Source organism: Solanum dulcamara, chromosome 9 (assembly GCF_947179165.1).
Source record: "Solanum dulcamara chromosome 9, daSolDulc1.2, whole genome shotgun sequence".
Taxonomy (NCBI): Eukaryota; Viridiplantae; Streptophyta; class Magnoliopsida; order Solanales; family Solanaceae; genus Solanum; species Solanum dulcamara.
The window spans coordinates 5,445,655-5,459,817 of NC_077245.1; the positions used below are offsets into that span (position 1 = coordinate 5,445,655).

The 14,163-nt window shown below is 34.3% G+C and overlaps 1 protein-coding gene across 1 annotated transcript; it reads right to left on the reverse strand.

The window, feature by feature from the left end:
* Positions 1–4,457: 4,457 nt before the first annotated feature.
* Positions 4,458–11,228, reverse strand: LOC129902639 (WD repeat-containing protein PCN-like). Its single transcript, XM_055977978.1, has 11 exons — positions 10,918–11,228; positions 10,691–10,831; positions 9,997–10,303; positions 9,854–9,917; positions 9,588–9,701; positions 9,302–9,464; positions 7,471–7,624; positions 6,757–7,322; positions 6,291–6,472; positions 5,816–6,076; positions 4,458–4,995 (listed from the first exon to the last, which is right to left on the reverse strand). The coding sequence occupies exons 1-11, from the start codon at positions 11,077–11,079 to the stop codon at positions 4,668–4,670; spliced, it is 2,442 nt and encodes an 813-aa protein (XP_055833953.1). The 5' UTR covers positions 11,080–11,228; the 3' UTR covers positions 4,458–4,667.
* Positions 11,229–14,163: the final 2,935 nt, after the last annotated feature.

Genomic DNA, 14,163 nt, shown 5'->3' on the forward strand with positions numbered 1-14,163 from the left:
TTATATATATTCATGATGCAAAAATTATTACATTAGTTGAACTTTCAAATGGAAACAAAAATCCTCATTTCATGGATCTTGAAACCAAATTGTACTGCCCCACACTCCTCCACAAAGAGATATAGGTGATACAAAATGGATTAAAGTCCAAGAATGTTTTTAAGTATACCTTAAACATGAGTTGCTTAATAATCAAAGTTTAGAATGTTTAACATCAAATCATCAGAAAATGAGAGGACATTAGTAGCTAGGGGGGTGGGGGTGGGGTGGGGGTAGGGGGTATTAAATTATGTTGTCAACTTGCACAGTGTTTGGAACCATGAAAGAAGAACACCAGGTTAATTATATGGTTGGTCCTAAATTTGCAAGTGAAAGTGACAAATTGGACCCCATTCATGTGCTAGTGATTGTTATAATAAACTTCTTTGCCTCCCACTTTTTTTTTTTTAATCTTTACGTAAGTTTTACTATTTACTTGTTTTAGTCGTTATATATAAATTACAAATTGATTATATACAATCATATATATATATATATATATATTAAGTTATATATTTGTAGGCTATTTTTTTAACTTAATTAGTGAATGGACGACTTTTAGATTAATTCTTTCTTTAGTTTCTTTAGTAATTAGAAAAATAATCTGAGTTTTCCCCACCTATTTTCCTAATTTACCTATTGTTATCTTTTAACGGTGACAATGTTTTTTGTTTTCTCTCACTGTTTCTAAATTGTTTCGCTTTTAGCACGATAGAAGTGTTCGATTATAGGATGATTTTGATGTTTCGATGACCTAATATGAATGCATTATAGCACCATCGGTTATTCTAATTCTTTTTCAAATGTTATCGTTCAAGTTTGAGAAAGATTTTTGCATAAAAAATGGAGTCTAGAAAATTCAAAGAAATACCTTTTTCCAATAAATAGAACAAACTTGCATATACAACATCTGAAATGAGAGACAATTATAGGCAGACCCAGAGATCTGGAACCACAAATCTTCTAAAAGTATACCCAAAATTAAGGCTATTTACATGACAAGACAACTTATAATATAGCATCCACAACACTAATTATTAAATGACCAATAACTAATTCCACAATTTTGGATAAACTCTTCTTAATATGCACCACAATCCTTGTTAGTTGGACGAACTCTTCTTAATATACACACTCAGTGCACAAAATTAGAAGAGTATCATGCAATAATTAATTAGCCCGTTTGGTCAAGTTTTTGAGAGATCAAAAGTATTTATTTGTTTTTTCGAAAAGTGCTTATTTAAAAATAAAATAAAAAGTAAGGTGTTTCATTAAGTTTTCGAGAGAAAATAAGTGTTTAAACCACTTTTTTGAAAAATACTTTTTAAAAAAAATACGCTTAAAATCACTTTTAAAAAGTTTGGTCAAATATTAATTATTGCTTAAAAATACTTTTTAAAATTTATTTTTCAAACACAAACGGTTTCTCATCCAAAAAAATTTGAGAAGTTTTTAAAATTATTAAGTTCATTGACTTGAGTACAAGAACCTTTATCGTACTAATACAAATCATTATTCATGATTAAAAGATAAGAAGACACTAACTAAATTTGTCTGCTTATTAGAAAATCTAATCCAAAATTAGATATTCCTGACAAGCTGGGCGGAGTTACAATATATCAAGTACGAGTTCAATCGAGCTCAGTAGATTTCGCTTAGACCTTACATTTGTATAATTAGTAAATCCATTTTATATATAATAAATATAATTTTGAACTCAATAACTAAAACAAGCTATAAATTCAATATCGAATTCAAAATAAAACTCATGAACTTCAAATTCCACCAGCGATTCTATCCAAGCTGCCTCATCATAACAACAACAACAACAACAACAATCCAGTGAAATCCCACACGTGGGGTCTGGGGAGGATAAAGTGTACGCAGACCTGACTCCTACCAAGGTAGGACGGCTGTTTCCGAAAGACCCTCGGCTCAATAAGATCATAAACGAAGTCAGATAAGGATAAGAAGTTCAAAGCTAAGCAAATACCAAAAACAAGCCATATAAAATAGAGCAATCAAAGTAAAAAAAGTAATAGATTATTACAGAAATCAGACCACAAGGAATTATAGTGCGCTAATACGCCTACTAAAAAGGAAGAATAATGAGACTATGAACTAGCCTTCTACCCTAATGTGGGTCCTCCACACCCTCCTATCTAAGGTCATGTCCTCGGTAAGTTGTAACTGCAACATGTCCTGTCTAATCACCTCTCTCCAATATTTCTTCAGCCTACCCCTACCTCTTCTGAAACCATCCATGACCAACCTCTCACACCTCCGCACTGGGGCATCTGTGTCTCTCCTCTTCACGTGCCCAAACCATCTCAGTCGTATTTCCCGCATCTTGTCTTCCACCGAGGCCACTCCTACCTTGTCCCGAATAACCTCATTTCTAATCTTGTCGCTCCTGGTATGCCCACACATTCATCTCAACATTCTCATTTCAGCAACTTTCATCTTTTGAACATGAGATACCTTAACTGGCCAACACTCCGCCCTATATAACATAGCCGGTCTACCCACCACTTTGTATAACTTGCCTTTAAGTTGTGGTGGCACCTTCTTGTCACATAGCACACCGGAAGCGAGCCTTCATTTCATCCACCCTGCCCCAATACGATGTGTGACATCATCGTCAATCTCCCCGCTGCCTTGCATAATAGACCCAAGGTACTTGAAACTACTTTTCTTTAGGGTGGCCTAGTCACCAAGCCTAACTTCAGTGTCAACCTCCTAAGGTGTCTCACTGAACTTGAACGCTAAGTACCCTATCTTGGTCCTACTCAGCTTAAACCCTTTAGACTCCAAGGTCTGTCTCCAATCCTCCAGGTTAGAGTTAACTCCGCTACGAGTCTCATCGATCAAGGCTATGTCGTCCGCAAAAAGCATACACCATGGCACCTCACCTTGAATTTGTCGCGTCAATCCATCCATCACCAAGACAAATAAAAACGGACTAAGTTCTGCCTCATCATAAGTTGATCATTAATTTGATATCAATAATTGGACAAGGACAATATATAGTTGGATTGCTCTTTCATAGTCATAGTGGCTAAAATATCAAAATGCATCAGTTGAATTAGACACCTCAAATCAGTGAATGACCAAACAATACATAATTTCCCTTCCTTGGCCCCTCTAACAGCCTAATATATGTAACTGACAAGTTTGTATCACAAAGAAATGCTAAATAAGGAGGGGAATGAACACTGGGGTAACATTTCTTGCCAGCCTTTCTAAATCTATTGAATTGTATGTGCTGACTTGGAGGTGTGTTTGGTGGGAAGGAAAATGTTTTTCACAAAAATAAATGTGTGTTTTATTTTCTTTTCTTTTTTGTATTTGATACATAAGCAAAAACCAAATATTTATTTTAAAAATATTTGTATATAATTTAGATAAATATTAATTATGGTAGGTCTTGAGGTGAGAGTGAAGAGTCACCAAGGGTGCAAAAAGGTGAGATCTTCTAGAAAGAGGGAAAAAATATGCTCGAAGATGGTGAGGATGTCAATGTATAATGTTACTTGTGAATTTGTTTTCACTACATTCACTAAAAAAGTAATTTTCTCATTTTAAAAACTTGTTTTCCTAAAGAAATATTTTGATCAACCAATCATAGAAAAATAAAAAAGAATAATGTTATTTACCATATCGAACACACCCTTGATCCTTTCATTTTTCTTTTAATATAATAATAACAAAAAAAAAATTGAAAAAAAAAAGATTACACTTGCAATACACTCCTTATTCTTTTCCTTGAACAAAGCACGTGAAAATAGTACGCTGTAGATTTCCAACAACGAAAATTCGAATATGAACAGAGATAAATTCAAGATTTGAACTTTTTGAATTCTTACAATAAACTCAAAGTTGCAAGCTAATGGATTGTAATAATTGAGTTAATAATCGAGTACTAACAAATATTCACTAAATTTCTTAGTATATCCATACAAAGGTCGACAAAAGATATTGGCTTCAAGTGAAGTCATTTATAACCGTCAAAATTCTCCCTTACACCTACATTTAGTTAATCAAAAATTTCTAAAAGAAAAAATAAGTTCCACAGGTGAACTTCCAACTACAGGGTCTTCTCCCAGCCCCAACAACACCCAACCCCCCCCCCCCCCCCCCCGAACTCCCCACCCATCCCAACCCCAAAGTCCTTTCTTAAATTACATATAAATGCTCTCAACACATTATTTCTTTTTACGTATGTTCGAAACATCATAAAATAAGAAAAAACTAGCTTATTTTTTCAAGAATACATTTTCTAGAAAAACATTTTAACTCATACCAAACACACTTAATCAAAAACTCAATCTGGCGTTATTATAAAGAACAGGCAAACTCACCGTTAGGCTACGATCACCTTCAAGGTATAAAGCTTCAATTTACATAAGAAGATCAGCTCTTGTATATAAAACGAAACGATTATATTGAACATCAAAATTGATTTCACAGGTTAACTGGACTATCAAAAGAATACATTACACAACATGCTTTCATCACCTATTCCCCCAAGTGACAACCAAGAAAAACCTAACACTGCAAATGGACTAGAATCGCCCCTCTAAATTTCCCTACTAAAATGAAACAAAAACCACCTGGCACAAAACAAGTTATGTCCCGAAAATATGTCTGTGAACAGGTGTAGTATCAAAACTTTTAACCACTTGAATCCAAGGTTTGTCTATGACTAAGGTAGACGTTTTTGAAAGATGTCCAACAAATAAGACGGGGTCTCTGAAGGCATGAAACTCAAAATTCTTTCTACCATTTTGTTTCGTCTCCAAGTCACTTCCCTTTAACTTGCGCTTCAAACTTCCATTCACACTCCCATTCACGAGAGTACTATGTAGCTTCTTTGAAGCTAAATCTTGACCATTGGCTAAGTCAGCCTCATCATCACCATCCACTGGCTTCCCAAAGTCAATCAAGCACATTGCCCTGTTGGTTAAATATCAGCAGATATCATTATTATAGTGATCAAACACGGATACGAACTAGAAGATTTAACACTTTATGTCCTTGTTATTTGACGTGACATAAACATTACATCTCAACTGAGACAAAAAGGAACAGAGCTATTGATATGCTTTCATTTGTCAGAGCAAAGTACCAAGTCTTGTAGCATGCAGCATAACACTGAGAAACATAGAGCCACTACTAATCTTTATTATCAGTAAATAAGAGATTATTAATAGAATAAAACCAGAGACCAAGATGGTGATTGGCCGACACAAAAGTGAATCCCATGCGCAAAATAAAAGAGGATAATAACATAGAGCCACTAATAATTGCTGGTGAACATAGAGCCATATACAGTTGCTGATTACTGTGTTTTCGGGGTCATTCAATAAGCTTCTAAGGTAAGCTTGAACAACTATTTAAAGGTCACATGGTCATGCCAGTATACTCCCAAAATAGAGCTAAAAAAGAAAGAAAAAGCTAATTATAAATGCTTTCGGAATACTCAGAAACCCGGTAACTGCCCATAAACCATGTCATGCAAGGTAAAAAATTTGCATCTCAAGTATTTTTAGTTTTAGCCTAAAAGAAAAGAGTCTTGTCCACCTTTCAGCTTACTTTTCTCTCAAGCAAGTGTAAACTCCATAATGAGACCCTCTATAGGAATTACTAAGTTTTTGATGACCAAAGTGATTTGATTTTTTAAAAAGCAAGTAATAATCAACAAATAAAAATAGTGACCACAATTATAAATACAAAAGATAAATGATCAGATCTGTCAAAAAACTGTAAAACAAACCTTGGACTATAGGCAATGACAGATGAAGAACCGGAAGACTGTGGGAATGAAATCCCAATCACTTCTCCAGGAAATTCTTGATATCTTCTCGGCAGTGCAAATGTATTATGATTCGACCATTCCCCTAACTGCTTAGCTTCAACATCTAAGGCATATACCTGGTTCGAAGAAGTTGATACTATAAGCACATTGCTATTTTGAGGACTAAAACCACCGGCTGTAACTGAATGACCATCCAATCTTGATATAAACCAATGTTGCCTGCTCCATGACAAAATTCATTCAGACCCAAAAGAAACGAGAATACAAAATGATCATTGAAAGGATAAGTAAATGATTTCTTAGATAGTTGAGGTGTCCCGTGGAAATGGAAAAGAGATCTAACATACAATAGCAAAAAGATAAAATCCCAAGGGATTAAAAGGAAAATACACTCTATAGTAGATTAAATATATGTAGCAAAGCATGTTAATACCTCTGTGTCTCTAGATTAAATATATACACATCTCCAAAGCAGTTTATAGTAGCTAGCCATTGCCCATCGGTGCTGATGAACATTCTAGTTATGGGAGGTTCAGCAGGGAATAGTTCTTCAACATGCTCTTCACGACGAGGTGTAAAGACATGAACTAGTTCTGAGCTTCCTACCTCCACCACCTAGAGACAAAGCTAAAACTTCAGAAAATGGCACAGAATAAATTCATAGCCTAAATAAATTCCATATGATGCAGTTTGGTGGATTGCACCAGCAAGGAGAACCATGACAAGTTAGGTGATCAGAGTTCAGGAAGGGGGGATTCAACAGCATCAAAGGTGGTTAGTTCTATAGTCATGATCCTTAACCATGAGAACCTTACTGTCCTAAAATGTACATTTACTTTTATTTAAAAGTACAGTAGAAAATAAAAGAGAGAAGAAGGTAAACTGGACAAGGTACTGACATAGACCCTTCTGTCACACCCTGCTATCATCAACCGAGAAGAATCAGCACTGAAAACCATTGAATGGGCAAATGGCAGATCCAAAGGAAGATGCTTTTTGTTGACTGCCCATGGACTCTTACTGGAAGTAACTCTCTTAAGCTCAAAAAGGCAAGATTTTACATGATCAGAAAAAGCAAAAAGGGCACCAGAAGGAGAAATTGCACTACATGTTATTTTCCTTGAAGCTTTACACTTAACTCGGGCCACCAGATCTGTCTTAGCAGCTCCACCAGACACAGCTCGAACAAACAATACATCAATCCAGTAGGAAGCTTGGATTAAGAGTAACGCAGCCTGATTAAATATTGTATTTACTGCAAGTTGTATATGCGGCCTCTGCGGTACAGGAGAAATATCATGTGGAGAAAACTTGGTAAACTCCCTTGCAGAGTATGCAAAAAGTTTAGTGTCATCACCACCTGAGATAAGCATCGGCACGCCTAAATGTGCCCATTTATGGTAACTGAAACCAAGGGGATTCGACCTAGATCGAGGTATCTTTAAGTCCCGTTCAACTATGGTATCTGAAAGGAAAATGAAGACGATTAACAATAGAACGGAATAAAAAAAACCAAACAGACTCAACGAAGACAACTCTGAGAGAATTAAAAATTCAGTTAGAAAAAGGGGCAAAGGATCAATTTTATTATCAGAGGATACAAATGAACTAACCTTCGTGACTGATGGGCACAGCAATAGTCAAGGCCCTCACATCATGCGTGTGGGCCCTCACATGACTAATATAAACCCATTTCTTCATGACTCTAGAGGTTATATTTCCATCGTTAGCCCCAGCAAAATCCATAGAGAGCTTATAAAGTATAACCTAAAAACCAGTAGTATATTGTCAGCAGCTATGGGAGCATGTTCGCCTGTTATTTCTGAACAGTTATAAACTACTCCCTCTATTCATTTTTACGTGTCCACTATTCCAAATAGATTTTTACTTTTACTTCTCAATTTTAACATATCAAGAAAGGAAAATTATTTTTTCCATGTTTTACCCTTACCATTAATTACTTATTCCCCAAATCACTTGTCAAGACCTAATACTCAACATAATTAATAGGGGTAGTGTGGTAAAATAACCATGTAAATCATTATCTTCTTAATGCCGTGCCAATTCCAAATGTGACAAGTAAAAGTGAATGGATGGAGTACAATATTCCTCAGTAAAACATTTAGTTGAAAAGGTTATACACAAGAAAATAAGGTAACTACAGATTACTGCATAATTATTGAAGCATGGTAATGCCAGTGTTTCAAAAGGCGTTCCTGGGCGAGCCTCGGGGTGGAGCATAGTACCAAACGCACTGGGGAGATCAGTGGGAGTGAAAGTATCGTGAGGCGTAGCCCCATCAATCTGAGCATATGCTTAGGCGTTGGGTGAGTTTTTGTTTTGGGGTGTAAGCCCAAAAAAGCTCTCTAATTAAAATTGCTGAACAAGTTTAAATTAGTACCAAAAAACATGAAATTCAACTTGTTATTAAATTGTGTGAAGTTTAAAAACTTAAAAATCTAAATATTTAATATTGTTAGACCTAATTTTTATCCTTTCTCTTAGTCTTTCACTGGGTAAAGGGAAAAATGATAGTGTGCATACTATAAAGCAAAAACGCATCATCCTTCGTGACCTGAAGTTATGAAGGACACGGATTAAGGTAGAATGGTAGTAGGTAGAAGTGCATCCATACAAGTACGTAGGATGGTATAGTCTTGTTGTCAATACTAGTAGTCATAGTATTACTCTTGTGGTTTCTTGTTCTTCGATTTCTGTTACATTCTGTTGTTTTGTGTAGTTTGATTATATTATTATTTTGTTGTAGTATTATTCTGCTAATATATGTTGTTGTTTTTACTGTTTGTTGTTTCTTGTGCCTACCTTCTATTCATAGATTGTTTTTGTCTAGATTCGAGAGTATATCGGAAATAGTTTCTCTACCTCTAAGGTCAGACGTATGGTTAGAATACACCCTCCCCAGACCCCACTTTGTGGAACTACATTTGGTATGTTGTTGTTGTTGGGTTGTGTAGGGAGAAGTGATTTTGAGTATGTTTTGGGGGACAAAAAACTTAAGCCTGAAAACATTCTTTGAAGCTCTTACATACGTGAAATTAACAAGATAAAACCTACAAAATATCACCAAACATACTTCAAATAAGAATATTTGGTTGAAGGTGAATCTTTTTGTTAAAAAAATGCAAGTTAACAAAAGCTGCAAATGTGTTCTCCACTATTAATGGAGGGTGGGGTCACTTTTTCCATGTAAAGCACCCACCAGTAAACAGTACCGGTGGTGCATGTTTTGAGGACAAACCAGTCATTATCCGGAACAAACACCAACCCAAGAGTCTCGGACTAGCCATTTTGACCATCCAATGGGCTAAAATAAAAGGACGCACTGCACCATTATCTTAGTTTCAACTTTTAAAATAGCAGGGGGACAAACCCCTACAACTCCAACAGAAAGTTTTCTTTTTCTAGGGGTTGACATTTATATACCTGGCCATCAGAGCCAGCAGAAAACACCCTAGTGTGGCTGGGAGATGCTGCTAAAGCATTTACGTCGCCTTTATGATTGGAAAGTGCATTCACAAGAGTCCCATGTTGGGTGTCCCAGAACTGAACACTCCCGGTACTATCAGCACTGACGAGGGTACCGCATCTGGAAACAATATCAAGTTAAGGAAAAATTGGAAAATCATACAGAACATTCTTTAAAAGGGGGGAAAATGAACTTCCTTTCTTCACATATATTTAATGCAAGCATTTCCAATTTAATTTTCACCTCAATGCAAGTAACGACCATATGCATAGTTCAGATCCACTACCCAGCCCTCCAAGACCAACTGATATCCTGTAGATTTCATGATTACGTTCGGCATCCCAGCATCTTATAATCCTGCAAAGAAACAACTACCATCAGAAAATTCACTGTGGACATACTATAAAAAAGCAACTTCATGCCTCTACCTTACTAGTTTTTTTTGATTTTTCATTAGAAATCAACTGGTAAAAGTTCAGCAGATAGCTACAATCAAAAATGAAACATACCCATTACTACTCCCAGAAAATATCCTATTTGCATCAGAACTCCAAGTGACACTCAATATTCGTCCTGCAAATAAAAAATACTACTCTATAATACCAAGTAACAATCATATATGTGCTGTGACTCTTAAGGGTAGCTGTCTCACCACTGACACTTGGGAATTTTGTTTTGCAAGTTAAGTTTTCATCATCATTGACTATATAAATTCTTACACAGCCATCATCACAAGCAAATGCTATTCGGCTATTATCACTAGCATGATCCTCGTGAAGCTCTACTGAGTCATCACTATCTTCGCTTTCACTGCTCTCACTATCACTGCTCTCGCTATTTCTATGATTAACGTGGCCATTCTCATAATGTTTGGGAGACTGCTTTTGATTAAGCTGCGAATTACTGCATGGCTCCACAGCCATCTGCCATATTGCAACACCAATAGAATCTAGCACAATCTGCAAACAACCATAGCAACAATGACATTATGTGATTCACATCAAACAAAACATAAAGGGATTAAATAACGACAAACATCACAACAAAATGCAAAAAATGTGTCTTTCGTGGTAGTCAAATTTCACTTGGCCTTCATTTCTATGTTAGCTACTATATAGGTTAAAAGGTACATTCTTTGATGCTACAGGCAATTCCGCCCCATTCCCTTACAGTGGTCTCTAAGATTGCTGGTAAGAATTGTAATTGCAACTCAACCCAAGCATAAGCTACTTAATGGTAATAAAAATAGCTTAGAATAGTAGGAAATCTCCAGAGTACAGCAATATTCAGCTCAACATTTGTAATGCCATTCAACAAAACAACAAAAGCAAAGATTTTTCACACACCTGTCTCAAATCAAAAAGGTCCCATTCAGAAACCGATCCATCAATGCTGGAAGAAAACAACCGACCAGCAGGCGAACCACCGGAGCCCGACCGACACCAAACCAGCGAAGAAACCCTAGAATTTGGATTCCCGTGTATAGTCTAACCACCAAAACAAATCCAAAAGTTTAATTCCGATAATAACCCGAAGAAATAAATACATATATAAGCAAATAGAAGTTACGTACGAGCTGACAGTGCCAGCCGACTGATCCAGGAGAAACAAGCCAAATCTCAAGAGAACCGTCTTCACGAGCGGCGGCGACTTGAGAATCGTCGGCGCTGGTAGCTAAGGCTACCACCGGTGATGGCTTCCACTCAACTGAGCTGCTCCGATAAACTTCGAGCATCTCCGGAGATAAAGATTATAGCTTTTGTGAAGAGTTTTTTCGACTGATTTGGTGAAGGGGCAATGAAGAAGATGTGAAGTGGAAGGGAAAAGAGGAGACAATAGGACCATACAAGCTAGGTTTTTTCCGAGGGTTTAAGCGCCAACGGATCGGTCCGGGTATCATACGGGATCCGCCTGGAAGAAACGGGTCTGTCATCTTTTTATAAGTCAAATATTTTTTATTTATCTAATATTCATTTGATATAATTTTTAAAGAATAATAAATTTTATTATATTAACTTTTAATTTGATTAATTTGATGCTTTGAAAAATGATTATAGTTGATAATAATGATAAATTAGAAACTGAGGGTTATTTTGTAAATTAATTATCTCCATATCATATAGGAAAACTTACATAAATATACAATATTAAGAAAATATTTACCATCTATAGCAATAAAAAAAAAATTCACTGAACACTTATAATACATTTATAATACAGTTTTAATACATATTGCAGAGAACTATTTATAATACATATATAATACAAGTTTTATAGATAGATAATACATTTATCACATACTTTAATAGATTTATAATACATTATGTCAATTTCTTACTACACAAACATAATATATATTTTAAAACACTTATAATACATTTATATTGTATGCATAATTCACTTTTAATACAAGTGTAGATTTATCATAATATTGCTATGTATTGCTATAAATTATAAAAAATAAAAAATATCGCTAAAATCAGTAATTAATTTTTAAAAAGCACTCAATTAAGTAATTTTTCCTATCATATATATGACAAATAATTTTGAGACCAACTAATACTCTTAACTAAATGTAGAATAAAATAATATTGCATTTTATTTCAAAATTATTACTTCTTTATTCCTTTTACTAAATAATTCGTATGTGATGAATTGTCTTTTAATTTTTCAAACTAAACAAGTAAAATAGACATATTTTTTATATAGTTGACAAATGAAAATGAACATTGGAAGTAATTTTATAATCTTAAAAATCTCTCAGATTTGATGTTGAAAATAAAAAACATATATTTTTAAATATACTAAAAACAAAATTATGTATATCGTGTCTTATTCAAATTTGACATATGAAATTACATCTAATATATTATTGTTAAAAAAGAAGAAGATGATGAAGAGTATGGCCTAGCTAAGTACAATTTAGGGTGGTCAGTCGGACATCATTTATCGAAAATTATATTATATATATAAAAAATTATACAAAATATATAAGTCAAAAAATATTTTTCAGACATATATATTTAATCTTGGAAACTCTTAACAATGATGAGACATAAATTGAAACAATGGAAACAATGTACGTCGGCAATTCTAATGAATTTCTGTTAGAAAATAGCAAGTGGATGTTCTACTTTATAAAGTGGGACCCACAAATGCAAATTGAATTTGTTTTTTCCTTTCACTTTTCTTTTCACTCCCCTTTGTCCCCATACGTTGTCCTCTTACTCTGGCTATAAATTGTCAGTTTCTGGCAATGAAAAAAATATATACAAATAGGTTTCATCTTCTGCTCATCTTTGTTTCTCTTACTCTATTTTCCTTCTTAATTTATTAAGTTAGTTTATTTTATAACACGTTATCAGCACGAAGCTTTAATTTTTTTCAGACAAATTAACTTCTATATCATGTATATCTACTGAAGATATTTTATTTTAGTTGTCTTTGTTATTTCTAAATTAATTTCTATCTCAGTTGTAATCATGTCAAATTTATCAAAACTTGAGTTTGTGGTACTTGATATTTTCGAAAAAAAATTATTTATCATGGATCCTTGATGCTGAAATTCACCTTGACGCTAAAGGTCTTGGTGATACTATTAAACAAGAAAATGAAGCATCAAGCCAAGATAAAACAAAGGCCATGATTTTTCTCCATCATTATATTCATGAAGGATTAAAAATTAAATATTTAACTATAAAAGTTCCCCTTGAATTATAGACTAATTTGAAAGATCGATATCACCACCTAAAATTTACGGTGTTACCAAAAGCCCGTTATGACTGGATACACCTTCGATTTCAAAATTTTAAAATAGTGACAGAGTATAATTTTGCTATCAACAAGGTAAGTTTCATGTTAAAATTATGTGGAGATACTATCACTGATGATGACTTACTTGAGAAAACTCTTTCCACTTTTCACGCTTCAAATATGTTGATACAACAACAATATCGTAAAAAAGGGTTTAAGAAGTATTCTGAATTAATTACATGCCTACTTGTGACTGAGCAAAATAATACTTTGCTGATAAAAAATTATGAAGCTCGTCCCCACTAGGTCTTCTCCATTCCCTAAAGCGAATGTTATAGCAGCACATAATCAAACTGAATCAAGACAAAATAATTATCGCGGTCGCCACCGTGGCCGTGGTCGTGGACGTGGGCGAGGACGTGATAGAGGACGAAATAATTATCGTCATCATTATGGAAATAAAATGAGAACAATAAAGTTCCTCAAAATAATTTTTCTAGAGGTAAATTCAATATTTGCCACCGGTGTGGTATGAAGGGTCATTGGGCACGTGAATGTCGTACGCCCGATCATTTTGTGAAACTTTATCAAGCCTCTCTCGAAAGAAGAGATAATAATGTAGAGGCATACTTGAATTTTTAAAATGATGATAATGAAGCAACTCTCTCAAATAAATATGAAGATATTGAGACGAATCTTGCTTATAAAGATGATGCTTTCGAAGATCTACCAAATATTACTCATTTGAAAGCTGAAGATTTTATGAATATTGACTGAAGAATTGACCTTCTAACTAGGAATAAAAATAGTTATTATTTTTTTTATTATGTTTGATACTATGTTGTCCTTCGTAAAATATTTTTTAAGGCAGTACAGTTTCTTAAAGTTTCTTATGTTGTTAGTTTTTCACGTTCTTATAATGTATCTTTTTGTTTATGAAGAATATGGAAATTTTCCAGTCATCAGTTGAATTCAAAAATAATTATGATGATATGTGTCTTATTGATAGTGCCACAACACACAATTTTAAGAGATAATAAATATTTCTCTTATTTGATTATGAAAG